The 14,603-nt window shown below is 41.2% G+C and overlaps 1 protein-coding gene across 2 annotated transcripts in view; it reads left to right on the top strand.

The window, feature by feature from the left end:
* Nucleotides 1-14,603, top strand: part of LOC127582191 (tetratricopeptide repeat protein 28-like) — a 167,224-nt gene that overhangs the window by 14,478 nt on the left and 138,143 nt on the right. For both annotated transcript variants that reach the window (XM_052037267.1, XM_052037266.1), the window contains exons 3-5: nucleotides 1,090-1,249; nucleotides 6,944-7,110; nucleotides 10,521-10,740. In XM_052037267.1, the coding sequence (XP_051893227.1) occupies nucleotides 1,090-1,249; nucleotides 6,944-7,110; nucleotides 10,521-10,740 (547 nt within the window). The remainder of the gene's footprint in view (nucleotides 1-1,089; nucleotides 1,250-6,943; nucleotides 7,111-10,520; nucleotides 10,741-14,603) is intronic.

Here is a 14,603-nt window from a genome sequence, read left to right as displayed (position 1 = left end):
ACCTTTGCATACTCACTGGTGACAGGAGTAGTGCCAGATGATTGGAGGGTGGCCAATGTTGTTTCGTTGTTCAAGAAAGGTAATAGAAATAACTCTGGGAATTATAGACCAGTGAGTCTTACTTCAGTGGTGGGCAAATTACTGGAGAAGATTCTTAGAGACAGGATTTTTGAGCATTTGGAGAAGCATAGGCTGATTAGGGACAGTCAGCATGGCTTTATGAGGGGCAGGTCATGCCTCACGAGCCTGATTGAATTCTTTGAGGATGTGACAAAGCACACTGATAAAGGTAGATCAGTGGATGTGGTGTACATGGATTTTAGTAAGGCTCCTCATGGAAGACTCTTTCAGAAAGTCAAGGGGATGAGAGGTGACTTGATAGAGGTGTACAAGATGATAAGAGCCATCGATCGACTGGACAGTCAGAGACTTTTTCCCAGGGCGAAAATGGCCAACATGAACGTGCATAATTTTAAGGTGATTGGAGGAAGGTAAAAGGGGATGTCAAAGGTAAGTTTTTTACACAGAGAGTGGTGAGTGCATGGAACACACTGACTGCAGAGGTGGTGGAGGCAGATACATTGGGGACATTTAAGAGACTCTTAGATAGGCACATGAATGATAGAAAAATGGAGGGCTATGTGGGAGGGAAGGGTTAGGTAGATCTTAGAGCAGGATAAAATGTCAGCACAACATTGTGGGCCGAAGGGCCTGTACTGTGCTGTAATGTTCCATGATCTAATAAATATTAGAGAGATGCAGAATGAAATCCTCGACTTGATTTGATTCAATATCCCTTTTTACTGAGCACTAATCTGCGGAGCAATTGGAATAATAATATTGCATTCCTAAAACCCAAATGTGCCAAATATTAATATCAATTAAACTTAGTTAAAACATATTAAGTTGTATACATTGCATCCTTTATAAGTTCCATTTGTGTGTTGCTCATCCTGCAGAATCTGTTAATTCATTTTCAATTAGTGAGTTTACTCTGAAACAGAGGTTATTGTGGCATTGTTTGTGCTTTTCTTGCTCCTTTACTTCCTCCCTTTTAAATCTGATTGAAATCTTTTTCTTAAATCCAAGATTCCCTTTGCAAACCTGCCGGATTTGAAGAATAAGACACTGGCAGAGAGGTTTTGGGTTACCCTCGCACCGTCCCTGTTTGCGGTTGAAGTTGTGGCTAATTTGCTTGAAGATGCTAGGAATAAAACAGAAAGTAGATTAACATCAGACATAAAATCAGGTAATTAATCTCCTTATGCCTCAGCGCCAATACCTTCAATCACACTTCATTTAATATATTACATTTCATCTATATGGCTTTGGGACTCCTAACTCATGTCACTCCCAAATATCACTGATTATTCCTGCAAGAAAACAAATCTCTTCCAATGTAAATGTCATAAACACTTTCAAAAGAAAGAGTTATTAGTTATGGCTCAGCGGCAGACCACTTTCCTCAAAGTCAGAGAGGGAAAATTTTTTGTACACCAGATGTTACAGAATGGTCTCTGATGCGAGCAAGCACACTTACGGGGCAAGTTGTGCCGCACAATGCATCAGCCAGGGCCAGCAAGCGTTCAACTGCTGCCTGTTGGAAATCTGGGGAGTTGCGGATCATGGTGCTAATGAGTATGCACCTGACAATGTTGATACTGGATTAGTTTAACAGAGAAGGAGGCAACTCGCTCCATCAAATCAGCATTATTTCTTTCAAAGAAAGAAGTTACTTTCTCCCCCATAGCCCTTCAACATTTTCTTCCTCTATTATTTATCCAATTCCCTTTTGATAGCTGGTATTGAATCTGCATTCACTGCCTTATCAGTCACTGAATTCCAAATGCCATATTTCACAATAAAGTAATTCCTCATATCACCTCTGATTACATTGCCTTTCACCTTTAAACCTGTGCCTTCTGGTTATTGACCCCTTAATCATTGAAAAGTGACACCCTTTGCTTAATTTATCCAAACATTACATAACTTTAAGGGTATAGTTTTAAGGAGAGAGGAGAAAAGTTTAATGGACATGTGCAGGGCAAGTTTTTTACACAGAGAGTGGTAGGTGTCTGGAACGTGCTGCCAAGAGTGGCATTGGAAGCAGATACAATAGTGGCATCGAAGAGGCTTTTAGATAGGCTCATGAATATGCAGTGAATGGAGGGATATGGAACATGTGCAGGCAGAAGGGGTGAGTTAAATTTGGCATCATGTTCGGCACAGACATCATGGACTGAAGGGCCTGTTCCTGTGCTGTACTGTTGTATGTTCTATGTTCTAAATGCTCTTACTTATTCTGCTTTAATGAGCACAACCCCAGTTTCTAAAGACTATGTACAACACAAAAACCAATCGTCCTGAGAACAATTCTGGTTAACCTTTCATAGACTCTGCAAAGATTTTACTTCCAAAAATGTTGTGTCAAATTTGGAACAGTACACCAATCAGTTCCAAACTTTAATTTACGAAAGATCAGAAAATTGATGCCCAAGGGGAACTGGCATAGAAACGAGGCCTGAGAGAGATCGACCAGGATTGAGAGGCAAGGTGGCCCGCCCCGTTCCTATTTTCTCCTGTTCTTGTGTTCAGTTCTTGTTTTGTTAACACCGTATCCTATTTGATTTATTAATCGCTTTATTAATCTGCCTTGCCACATTCAAAAATGTGAGCATGGCACCCACAATGAAGAAGTCCCATTTAACATATATTAATTTAGAAGTGCTATTCTGCAGAGCATTTTGTGCAGTACATGATAGAATTTTATCAAAGTGATATTGGCCCCATCATTCAGCTTAGTTTGGTCTTCTGTGCATAAGGCACACAAATTATAAAATCATCGAATTGTACAGCAGAGAAATGGGCCCTTCAGCCCACCTCACCCATGCTGACCATGATGTCCATCTACGCTAATCCCAATTGCCTGCATAAGGGCTGCTCCCCCCACAGCTTTCCTATCTAAGTACCCAGCCAGATGCCTTTTAAACACTGTAATGTTAACTCCCTCTAAAACCTCCTCTGGCAGCTTTTTCCAGATGACCACTACCCTCTGTGTGAAAAACTTACCCTTCAGATCTCTTTTAAATTTCTCCCCTAACAACTTAAACCTGTGTCCTCTAGTTCTAGACTCCCCTGCTCTGGGGTATAGATTCTAACTATCTATCCAATTTTATAGACACCTATAATTCGAACCTTAGCTTCCTGCATTCCAGTGAGAATAAACCCAGCCATTCGATCTCTCCTTATAAAAACAGCCCTCCATTCCAGGCAACATCCTGATGAATCTCTCCTCTCTCTGTTGTTGCTACATCTTTCCAGTAGTGTGGCAACCAGAACTGCACAGACTACTCCATTCGGTTTAACCAATAATATGTACAGCTTCAATATAACATCCCAACTCTTATTCTCAATACCTTGGTCTACGAATGCAAGCATACCAAATGCCTCCTTCACTACCCTATCCACCTGTGTAGTCATTTTCAGCGATCTATGGACTTGCACCCTAAGGTCCCTCTCTACATCAATGCACCTAAGTTCCCTGCCATTTGTATTCCATATTTCCTACCAGAATTTGAATTCCCAAAGTGCATCACCTCACATATGTCTGGACTAAATTCCATCTGCCACTATTCCACCCAACTTTTCAGCAGATCGATTTCTGCTGTATCCTTTGATGACCTTTTTCGCTATGTATGACTCCACCAATTTTTGTGTTGTCTGCAAACTTACTAATCAGACCACCCACATTTTCATCCAAGTCAGTTATATATATATTACAAACTATAAAGGTCCTAGCACTTGACCCCAAAGGTCCCACCATTGAAGACCCTAAACAGTCCTTCCAAGTGAGGCAGTAGTTCATATTTGAATCCATCGGGGTCATTTATTGTATCTGGTGCAGCCTCCTCTGCATTGGTGAGACCCGACACAGATTGGGGGATCACTTCATCGAGCACCTTCACTCCGTCCGCCGTAACAGCCAGGATCTCCCGGTGGCCAGCCATTTTAATTCCACTTGCCATTCCCACACTGATATGTCTGTCCATGACCTCCTCTACTGCCAAGTTGAGGCCAGACACAGATTAGAGGAACAGCACCTCATATTCTGCCTCGGTGGTCTCCAACCTGACAGCATGAACATTGATTTCTCTAACTTCCGGTCACCACTCCCCTCTGTCCTCCTCCTTTTTTTCCCTTATACCACCGGCCCCATCACTCATCTCTTTCCCCTCCCCTGCCCTCTTGATCTGGCCATCACCCACACATTCCTCCCTCTGGTTCCCCTCCTCACCCCCCTCCCTTTATTCCATGGTCCGCTGTCCTCTCCTGTCAGATTCCATCTTCTTCAGCCCTTGTCACTATCCCTCTCAGCTTCTTACATCATTCCCACTCTTCCCCTCCCTCACCAGCTCTTGCTCCACCCCTCCCCCCCACCTTTTTATACTGGCCATCTCCCCTCTTTCTTTCAAGTCCCGATGAAGGGTCGATCCGTTTCTCTCCATAGATTCTGCCTGACCCGCTGAGTTCCTCTAGCATTTTGTGTGAAGGTCCTAGCACTGTTTCTTGCAGTACACCACTTGTTACAGACTTCCAGTCAGAAAAACACCCATCCACTACTACCCTCTTCCTCCTAATAACAAGCCAATTTGGGATCCAGTTTATCAACACTCCTCGGATCCCCTATGCCACAATCTTCTGGAGAAGCCTTGTCAAAAGTCTTACTGAAGTCCCTGTAAAACACATTTATGGGCTGCCTTCATCAATTTTCTTAATTACCTTCTCAAAGTCAGATTTGTGAGACATGATCACCCCTGCACAAAACCATGCTGACTCCTCCTAACAAGTCCCTGTCTTTCCAAGTGAAGATAGATCCTGTCCCTCAGAATCTTCTTCAACAACTTCCCTACCACTGAGAAACAAAGGACTGCAGATGCTGGAATCTAGATGAAAAACGCTATGATGCTGGAGGAACTCAGCAGGCCAGGCTGCATCCGTGGAGACAAGCAGGCAGTCAGCGTTTCGGGTCAGGATCCTTCTTCAGGACCTGATGTAAGGCTCTCCAGACTGTAGTTTCCATGCTTAACCCTCCTGCCCTTTTTGAATATGGGGACAACATTAGCTATCCTCCAGTCTTCCGGTGCCTCATCCATAGCTAGTGAAGATGCAAAAATCTCCATCAGAGCCCCAGCAATCTCCTCCTTTGCTTCCCTTAGCAAACTGAGATAGATCCCATCAGGCCTTGGAAATTTATCCACCCTAATATGCTCCAGTGTTTCTAACTCTTTCTGCTTCATGATGTAGACATGCTCCGGAATATCAGTTTACCCCCTCCCTTAACTCTCCAGCCTGCACATCCTTCTCTCTGGTGAATACCGATGAGGAGTATTCATTTAGTACATAACTTATTACACCTGGCTCCACACATAGATTATCCCTATAGTCCCTGAGTGGACCTACAGTTTCTTTAACTGCCCTCTTGCTTCCAATATACTTATAAAAGATTTTAGAATTCTTCTGAATGGCCAAGGTCATTTTACCCATCTAATTTCTTTCTTAAGTTCTCTCCTATATTCCCTATAAACCTCAAAAGACTCATTTGATACCAACTTTCAATACCTGACATTTGCCTCCTTCTTTTCCCTGATCAAATCTTCAATATCCTTTGTTAACCAAGGTCTCCTAATCTTACTTTCTTTGTTTCTTACCCTTACAGGGACACATTGACTGTGAAGTATTCCTTTCTCACTTTTAAATGCCTCCCACTTAATGGATGTTGTTTTCCCCTCTAGCAGTTGCTCCCGATCTACTTCTGGCAGGTTCTGTCTTAATCTATTGAAATCCACACTTATGCAGAGGCCATTGGACATGCATTGTGACATCAATTATCATAAAACAAGATCAATATTTGGGTGAATTTTTACCATGCAAAGCAATTGTCAAAAGACATGGGTCTTCACTTTAGGAATTGGGCTCATTCGGAGAATTACAATGTACTCGAGTATTAATTAAAGGGTTCACCCCCACTTGCCTTGCTACTGCTGGTCTGGCAGTGCAGAATTCCTGATGATGTATCAATCTTTTACAAGGTAAGTTTCTGCACATTACCCCAAGTTCACCTCTCGTCACGATCATTCTTGGCTTTCTTTTGACGTCCTTCCTGGCCTCTTAGATCTTTCTGCACCATGTCTAACCCTTCCCATTTCTAACCTTTATCTTTCCCATTGATCTTCTTCTTGCCCCTTCCCCATTATCTTCTACTCCATCTTCTCCCTGCTCCCTAATTGTCCCTCTCTCTCTGCAGGCTCCCTGGCCATCTGCTGCACTCCAGTGTTCTCACTAGGCTGCCTGATAACATTTCTCCCTCCACCAATGATCTCTCCCCACCCTACCCCAGTGATCTTCCATGCACCCTGCAGCTCCCTCACCTGTAATCATCTCCTCATCTCTTTTCCTTTGAACTTCCCCTTCCATAATTGATTTTGTGAAGGAAAGGCCTACAGAGTGTGGTTTCAGCATGAATTAATATGAAAGGTCCTGGTTTGCCAGTACCACTTTCTTTATGATGGGTCTGAATGTTTGTGCACTTCTTGCAAGGATCAGTGAGCTGTAATATTCCTTGATGTCTGAGGCAGATCTATACCGTTCTCCTGATTCAGATGAATAAACTCAACTGAGGCTGGGACTCAAGTTTATTTGTATTGTCTACCTACTGTGCGTTAACCATTGAGCCTTTGTCGTGACAGTATTGTGATCAGTTTTTACAAAGAATAATAGTAGTTTTGGACTTGTGTGGGCTTTGTGCGTTTTGAATCATGTCCTCCATTCTTTAGGCTAGGCTCCTGTCTGCTTTAAAGCACTGCATTCTTTGCTACTTAATCTGAATCTAGGTCCATTGTTTACTTCCAGTTTTCCAGGATTCCTCTTTTTCTCTGTGTTTTAGGGTCTGTTTCAACAATGACAATGCTGGAACATATGGGTGGCTCTCAGCAGGAACTTCACGGTTTGCAGAAGGTGGGACTCATGGACACTGTGAGTCACCTGGTTCACTGTACATCCACCAACACAATTGTTGCCAGCTCACCATACATCATTCTTCCATTCAAGCAGGCAAGTATGTGAACAGAGGCTGCTTTTTTGCCCTCGGGCTGGTTCTTGGCATTAACCCTGTAAGGTATTGTTCAACACTAAATGAAATTTGTCTTTTATTTAGAGAACCTTGTATGTAGGTTATTTTACAATCACCTTCTGTGCAGATTATACTTTAAATAGAAAACCTTAAAAAATCCCCAAAACCTCCCAGAAAATAGTGGATAACAACAGTTTGGGAGAGAATGGAGAGCTGTAAGAAATTAGCATTAGTGAAAGAAGAGTGTTGGAAAAATGAATGGATTTGAACATCAATTAATCCCCAAGATCTGCAAACAGCCATCCAGTTATGAACGATTTGGCAATCAAAAAAACTGCAGATTCTGGAAATCTGAAATAAAAACAGAAAATACTGGAAAAATGCAGCAGATCAGGCAGCATCTGTGGAAAGAGAAATAGTTAATAACTCAGGTGAAAGAAGTAGCACAGGAGATAGTGGAAGCACTGGCTGTCATCTTCCAAAATACAGATGAGATGCTGAATGGAATTTATATTCAATACAACCTGAAGATGATAAAGCTTCTAACAAGCTTTAACCATAGATCTAGAGGCTGTTTGCATTTGTAAAGGACAAAAGACCATAACATAAAAAATAGAAGGTAGTAGGACATTCTGCCCCTCATGCCTGCTCCTGCATTGAGATCATTGCTGATCTTTTACTACAGTATCATTTTCCTGCAACAACCCCATTTGCTGTGACTGATTTCATATCTAAGAATTTATACAACTGCCTTGAATATTCTCTGTAACTGAACCTCTGTTGTGCTCTAGGGCAGAGAATTTCAAATATTCATTTTCCTCACAATGAAAGATTTTCTTTTTATCTGTCTTGAATGGCTGACCACTAGTTCCAGACACTCCAGCCAGGGGAAACATCACCTCTGTATCTATCCTGTTAAGCCTTGCAAAAAATTTGTAAGTTTTAATGAAATCTCTTATTCTAATAAACTAAAAAGAGCATTGGCTTAATCTCTCTTCACACAACAAACCTATCTAAGGAATCTATCTGGTGAACCATCAATACATCCTCTCTCCCCCAAGTATATCCTTCCTTGGGGAGGGAACCCAATGCGGTACACAAAACTGTGGATGCAGTCTTACCGCGATTCTATATAATGGGAACAATAAGTCTCTTTACATAAATCCTCTTTCAGTAAAGCCTAACATACCATTTGCTTTCCAAGTTGCCTGCTATATCTGCATGTTAACTTTTAGTGATTCATGTCCAGGTCCTCGTGAACTCAAACAAACTTTCAACCTTTCACCATTTAAAAAACCCTCCGTATCCCACTTTTTTTCTACCAAAGTGGATGACCTCACATGTTTCTGCATTATATGCTATCTGCCATGACCTTGTCCATTCATTTAGATTTTCTGTGTCCCCACCCCCAACCCACTGAACCTCTTTAGATCCTCCTTGCAACCCACAATTGCTTTTGTGCTGCCAGCAAACTTGATTAAATCACAAATCCTCGAACTGCTGGGCCTTGTAGTATACGGTCATAGTTTCTGAACCAGAAAATGACTCATTTACTCATTCTCTCCATTCTCTGTCCATTAATCAAATTAAATCCACACCAGTATATACTCCCCCAGTACAATGCATTCTAATTTTACTTACTAATCTCAAATATACCACATCAGCTGATTCACAGTTACCTACCTGGTTACAATCTGATAAATCTCTAACTGATTTGTCAAAGATGATTTCCTTTCCATTAATCCAGGTTGAATCCGCCCAATCCTTTTATTATTTTCGAAGTGCCCTGTGGCCACTTCCTTAATAATAGATTCCAGTTATGTTCCCTACAGCTGATATCAATCTAACTGGTCTGCTGTACCCTGTTTTCTCTTTGTCTGGTTACACTTGCAACCTTCCAAAAAGTGGGAAGAGTTTGAGAACCTATGAAATTTGGAAGTGTAGCCTAACTTTAAAGGCTACCCCTCTCTCAGCATATTTGCTCTTGGAATCACCACCCTTTATAGCTTCAAGACAACATTTGTAATGTATAAAACAGAAAATGCCAGAAAATTCAACTGATCAGGCAGCATCTGTGGAGAGAGAACAGGGTAACATTTCAATGAACCTTCATTACAGAATCCACACTTGGGTGGCCTTCTGCCCTCTACCCTCTGGAGTCTTAAGTCCTCCTAAACTTTGATCGCCGTGTGGCAGAAAGTCCTACACACCAAGGTAATTGCTTAACCTTAAATAACCTTAAATAAATACATCACTGTTATCTATTACCCTAGTTATAACCTCAAAAATCTCCAACAGATTTGTCAACATGATTAATAATCCTCAAGTTATTCACACCCCTCTTTTCAAATACCTCCATTGCTTCACTTCTCCCTTCTCTGTCCCACAATTTTCTATGATATCTTCAGTTTTGACCTCTTGATTATTACTGAATTTAACCACTCCACTATTTGTTGCTATACCTTCAACTGTCAAGACCGTAATTTTAGGGACTTTCTGTCTAAATCTTCCTCTCTCAGCAGCTACCTTTGATGATGTTTCTTTTACCAAACTTTTGGACATAAAAGATCTTATTTGAAGAAGAGCAGGAAGTCTTATTGCACTGCACTTTCTCTGTAGCTGTGACACTTTACTCTGTACTGTTATTGTTTTTACCTGTACTACATCAGTACTAACTCAATGTAACTGTACTGTGTAATGAATTGACCTGTACGATCGATTTGTAAGACAAGCTTTTCACTGTACCTCGGTACAAGTGACAATAATAAACCAATAGCAAGTCTGGACAATAGTTATCTTTTATCAACATACACTATAAACAGGTTATCTGCTCATTGTTTTTAGAAGGACCTTGCTGTGCATAAATTGACTGCTGCAATTTCTATCTGTTTGCTGTGATTACACTTTCAGAGATTCTATTGGCTGTAAAATGGTTTGGAATATCATAAGTTTGAAAGGTGCAATGTAAATCCAAAAGCAAAATACAGGGGATGCTCAAAATATGAATTAAAAACCAAAGTAATACAGAAATACTGAGGAGGTCAGGCATGATCTGTGGTGAGAGAAGCAGAGTTATAATTTCAGGTTGTTGATCATTTATCTGAATTTATCTTACAAAGTGTCATTGATCTGAAACAGCTCAATTTCTATCTCCAAAAATGCTGCCTGACAGACTGTGTATTAATAATATTTTCTACTTTATGTATACACAAGTTTCATTTCTTTTTTTCTGCTTCAATAAAAGCTGAACAGACACATCTGATTGGGATCAAAGGTTATTGATAGAGGGTTTAATCATTCATGTTCCATTTACTGATTGGAAATCCAGTCCAGTAATGAAATCTGGTGCAGTAATGATAATGTTTAACTGAGAAGCTTTTTGTGTCTTCAGGTGGTCGGCAAGTCTCGGGCTCTGGTTTTGGGAAGTCCACATTTCCCTTCAGCGTTGTCATTATGGGGAAGACTTTGGAAGCCCTGGGGCCCATTGATTGGAGCTCAGAAGGAAGTAATCAAAGTGGCCGAGTACCTACAAACAGAGGCAGTCATGGGTGAACAAGCAACTAAGAAGCGTGTGCTCAGCGAACTTCCACAACTTACTGTTGTGCATATTGGTAAGTGGGCTCTCTGTCCAGGAGACTACTGAGGCAGATCACAATCAGGCCTTAAATTGGTTTATTTATATTAGGTTGACAATGAACAAGTGACTTGCATGAGATTTGGTGGGTTTGGCCCCTTTGCTAACTAATGTCCAAATTCAGTCAGGACCAATGTCTATGCTTGTGCCCTGGATAAAATACCTTTGTTTATGCTCAATGCAGTAATACAGTAGCTGTTTGAATGAGACTACCTCTAATTATGCTACAAAGTTGGCAACAGTGTAGTTCTCGGTTTAGACTGACGTGGTATTAGGATGGAGTGAAGGAACTGTAATGTTTCTTCCATGGAGGTAAAGACAAAGAAAGGGACAACAGTGTCTAGTTACTAATGGAGCACCCAGTTAGAGTAAGAAAATCAAGATTACAGTTAGTCGCATTATATTAGCTCTGTGCCTATATGTTGTTGGGGTACAGAAAAGGTGTTCTTGAGGATCTTGTCACTGTTATCACTGGAATGATGACAGATTCACTGCTTTGTAAACATCTGAGAAGGAATCAGATGGATTTCGGTTTCAGAACTGCCTCACACTCCTCCCCCCAAAAATATGTTTATTTCCTCTCAGATGCCAACTGAACATTGTGTATTTTCACTAAATCCTGTCTGATTTTCAGATTTCTGTTATGTGAGGTATATTCATTTTTATTATTCACTGGAAAGATGAATATTTATTATGTAAGTGATAACAAGTGTCTTCTTGTGCTACTGTAATCCATGTGATGTAGGTACTCCCACAGAACTGCTAGGTGGGGAGTTTGAGGATGTTGTCGCAGTAATGATGAAACAATGGTGATCCATGTTGTCTGACCTGGAGATAATATTCCCATGCACCTGTTCTCTTGCCTTCAAGGTCGCAGGTTTGTGAGCTACCGTTGAAGAAGCTCGCAGAGTTACTGCTGTTTATCTTGTAAATGGCACAAACTGAAGCCATGGTGAAGGGAATGAACATTTCAGGTGCTAAATGGGACACAAACCAAACACACTACTCTGAATGGAAAGTAAAATACTGCAGATGTTATAATCTGAAATAAAAACAGGAAATGCTGGAAATACTCAGCAGGTCAGGCATCTTTTTCTCTTTTCCCAGATGCTAACATTCTAGGTTAATGACCTTTCATTAGAATGAGGAAAGGTTAGAAAACCAACATGCTTTAAATTGCAGAGAAGTGGGAGGGTTGGAGATAATAAAGAGAATGTCTGTGAAAGGGTGGAGTTGAAGAGAAACTGAATTAATAGACAGTGTTGGTGCCAGCCAAGAGAGGGTGGCGAAAGCATGCTAATTGCAGCTGATCTGTCTGGAGGAGGTGTAAATATGGCGAGATGAATGGGATAGAGGAAACAAAACATTGCTGGAATTATGAGATACAGAACACAGTGGTTGCTGGAAATCTGAAATAGAAGAGAAAGTTGGAAATGCTCAGCAGATTAGCTGGAACATATGCAGAGAAGGAAACTGAATTAATGTTACAAGTTGATGACATATAAAAATTGGCCGGTTCTATAAAACTGGGGAAGTCAGGTTTTCTGAAATTGTTGACTTCTACTGTTCCACCTGCTGAATTCCTCCAGCAGATTGTTTGTTGCTCTAGATTCCAGCATCTGCAGTCTCTTGTGTCTCCTTGTTGACTTGTATGCTGAGTACTGAGGGTTGTAGCAAGCCCAAAGGAAAGATGTGGTCTCCTCTACAATGGAGGAGTCAAATACATATTTGTGAAATCCCTTTATTTAGTCTACAACGGTGACCCTGAGCTTCCAATTGCCTGACACTTTAATTCTCCATCCTGTTCCCATTCTGATTGGTCTCTTACCCTGTTCTGATGAATCCTAATCCAAGTTCAAGTAACAGCATCTCATCTTGCACCTGGGCATGGAGTAGCCCTTGGGACTTTTAACAATTTCAGACAATAACCCTTTCCAATTTGTGTGAGAACTGGCTAATGGCTCTGATGTAAAGTTATCAGCTTCAAATGTCAGTTCTGTTTTTCTTTTCCCAGATGCTACTTGACCTGCTGAGTATTTACAGCATTTTCTCTTGTTATTGTCCTGGACTGTTTTGGATTTCTTGTGTTTAGTTGGAACTGCACTCGCAGAAGGAAGTACTGTGCATTCTATTTCACTTCTGACACATTAATATATGAATTAACAGCAGAAGTAAACCACTCGTCTCTTTGAGGCTGCTCCACCACTAAATTACAGCATGGCTGATCTGATTGTAATCTCAAATAACATAAATGGTAGGGAAGGTACTGGAAAAAATTCTGAGGGAGAGAATTAATGATCAATTGAGAAGGCAGGGACTAATCAAAGGCAACCAACATGGCTTTGTCAAAGGCCAATTTGATTGAATTCTTTGAAGAGGTAACGAAGTACATCAATGAAGGCAGGGCAGTAGATGTGACTTACATGGACTTTAGTAAAGCCTTTGATAAGGCTCAAAAGATTAGGGTGCATGGGATCGAGGGCAAATTGGCAAAGTGGATCCAAAATTGGGTGATGGTAGAGGGTTATTTTTGCGATCAGATGTCTGTGAATAGGGGTGTCCCACAAGGATCAATGGTGGGACCCTTGTTGTTTGAAATCTATGTGAGTAAAGTGGATGTGGGAGGAAAGGTCAGTGAGTGTGCAGATGACACAAAGAATGGCGGAGTTGTTGATAGTATGGAAGGTAGTCATAGGCTGCAGAGTGATATTAATGTGTTGGTGAAAAGGGATGAAAAATGGCAGATGGAGTTTAATCCAGGTAAATGTGAGGGGATGCATTTTGGGAGCACTAATGAGGCTAGGAAGTACACCAGGAATGGTAGGGTCTTAGGGAGTATTGAGGAACAGGGGGACGTTGAAGATGACAACACATAGATAATGTGATTAAGTAGGCATATGGGATACTGGCCTTCATTAGTTGGGCATTGAATTCAAAAGTAAGGAGGTTATGCTCCAACTTTATAAAACCTTGGTCAGACCTCAGCTGGAGTACTAAGTGCATTTCTGGTTACCAAGTTATGGGAGGGATGTGATAGCAATGGAGGGAGTGCAGAGGAGATTCACCAGGATGTTGCCTGGGATAGAGCAGTTCAGTTATGAGGAAAGGCTGGAGAAGCTGGGTCTGTTCTCCCTGGACCAGAGAGGGTTAAGAGGGGACATGATTGAGACACACAAAATTTTGAGGGGTATAGATAGAGTAGGCTGCAGGAAACTTTACCCCCTATCATAGGTACATAAAACTAGAGGACATAGACTTAGGATAAGTGGGAAGTGATTTAAGAGAAATGAGGGGGACCTTCTTCACCCAGAGAATGACAAGTACCTGGAACACACTGCTTGAGAGAGTGATCGAAGCTGGATCACTGACAGTACTTAAGTGTTTAGATGAGCACTTGAATCACTTAGGCATGGAGCACTATGGACCAAGTTCTGGGTGATGGGATTAATATGGAAGAGTGCTGACTGGTCGATGTGGATGAGTCGATGTGGGTCTAATGTTTCCCTGCTGTATGATTCTATGAACATCTCAATCCTGTCTATCCACAATAATCTTGCATCATCTTACTCACCAAGAATCTTTCTACCTCTGCCTTATAAATATTCAAAGACCTCGATTCTGCCACTCTTTAAGGAAGTGAGTTCCAAACACACATGACCCACTGAGAGAGAAAAAAATGTTTCATCTGTCTTAAATGGGCATCTCCTTAATAAAATAGTGACCTCTAATTCTAGAATCTCACATAAGGGGTAATATCCTCTCCATACCACTCTGTCAAAACCCCTCATGATCTTCGATCAAGTTCTTTCTTACTCTTCTAATCTCATTGATACAAGTGCA

The sequence above is a fragment of the Pristis pectinata genome, chromosome 23, assembly GCF_009764475.1.
Source record: "Pristis pectinata isolate sPriPec2 chromosome 23, sPriPec2.1.pri, whole genome shotgun sequence".
In the NCBI taxonomy this organism is placed as follows: domain Eukaryota; kingdom Metazoa; phylum Chordata; class Chondrichthyes; order Rhinopristiformes; family Pristidae; genus Pristis; species Pristis pectinata.
Note: the sequence above shows the minus strand (reverse complement) of the source record. Positions and strands in the feature narration are given on the sequence as shown.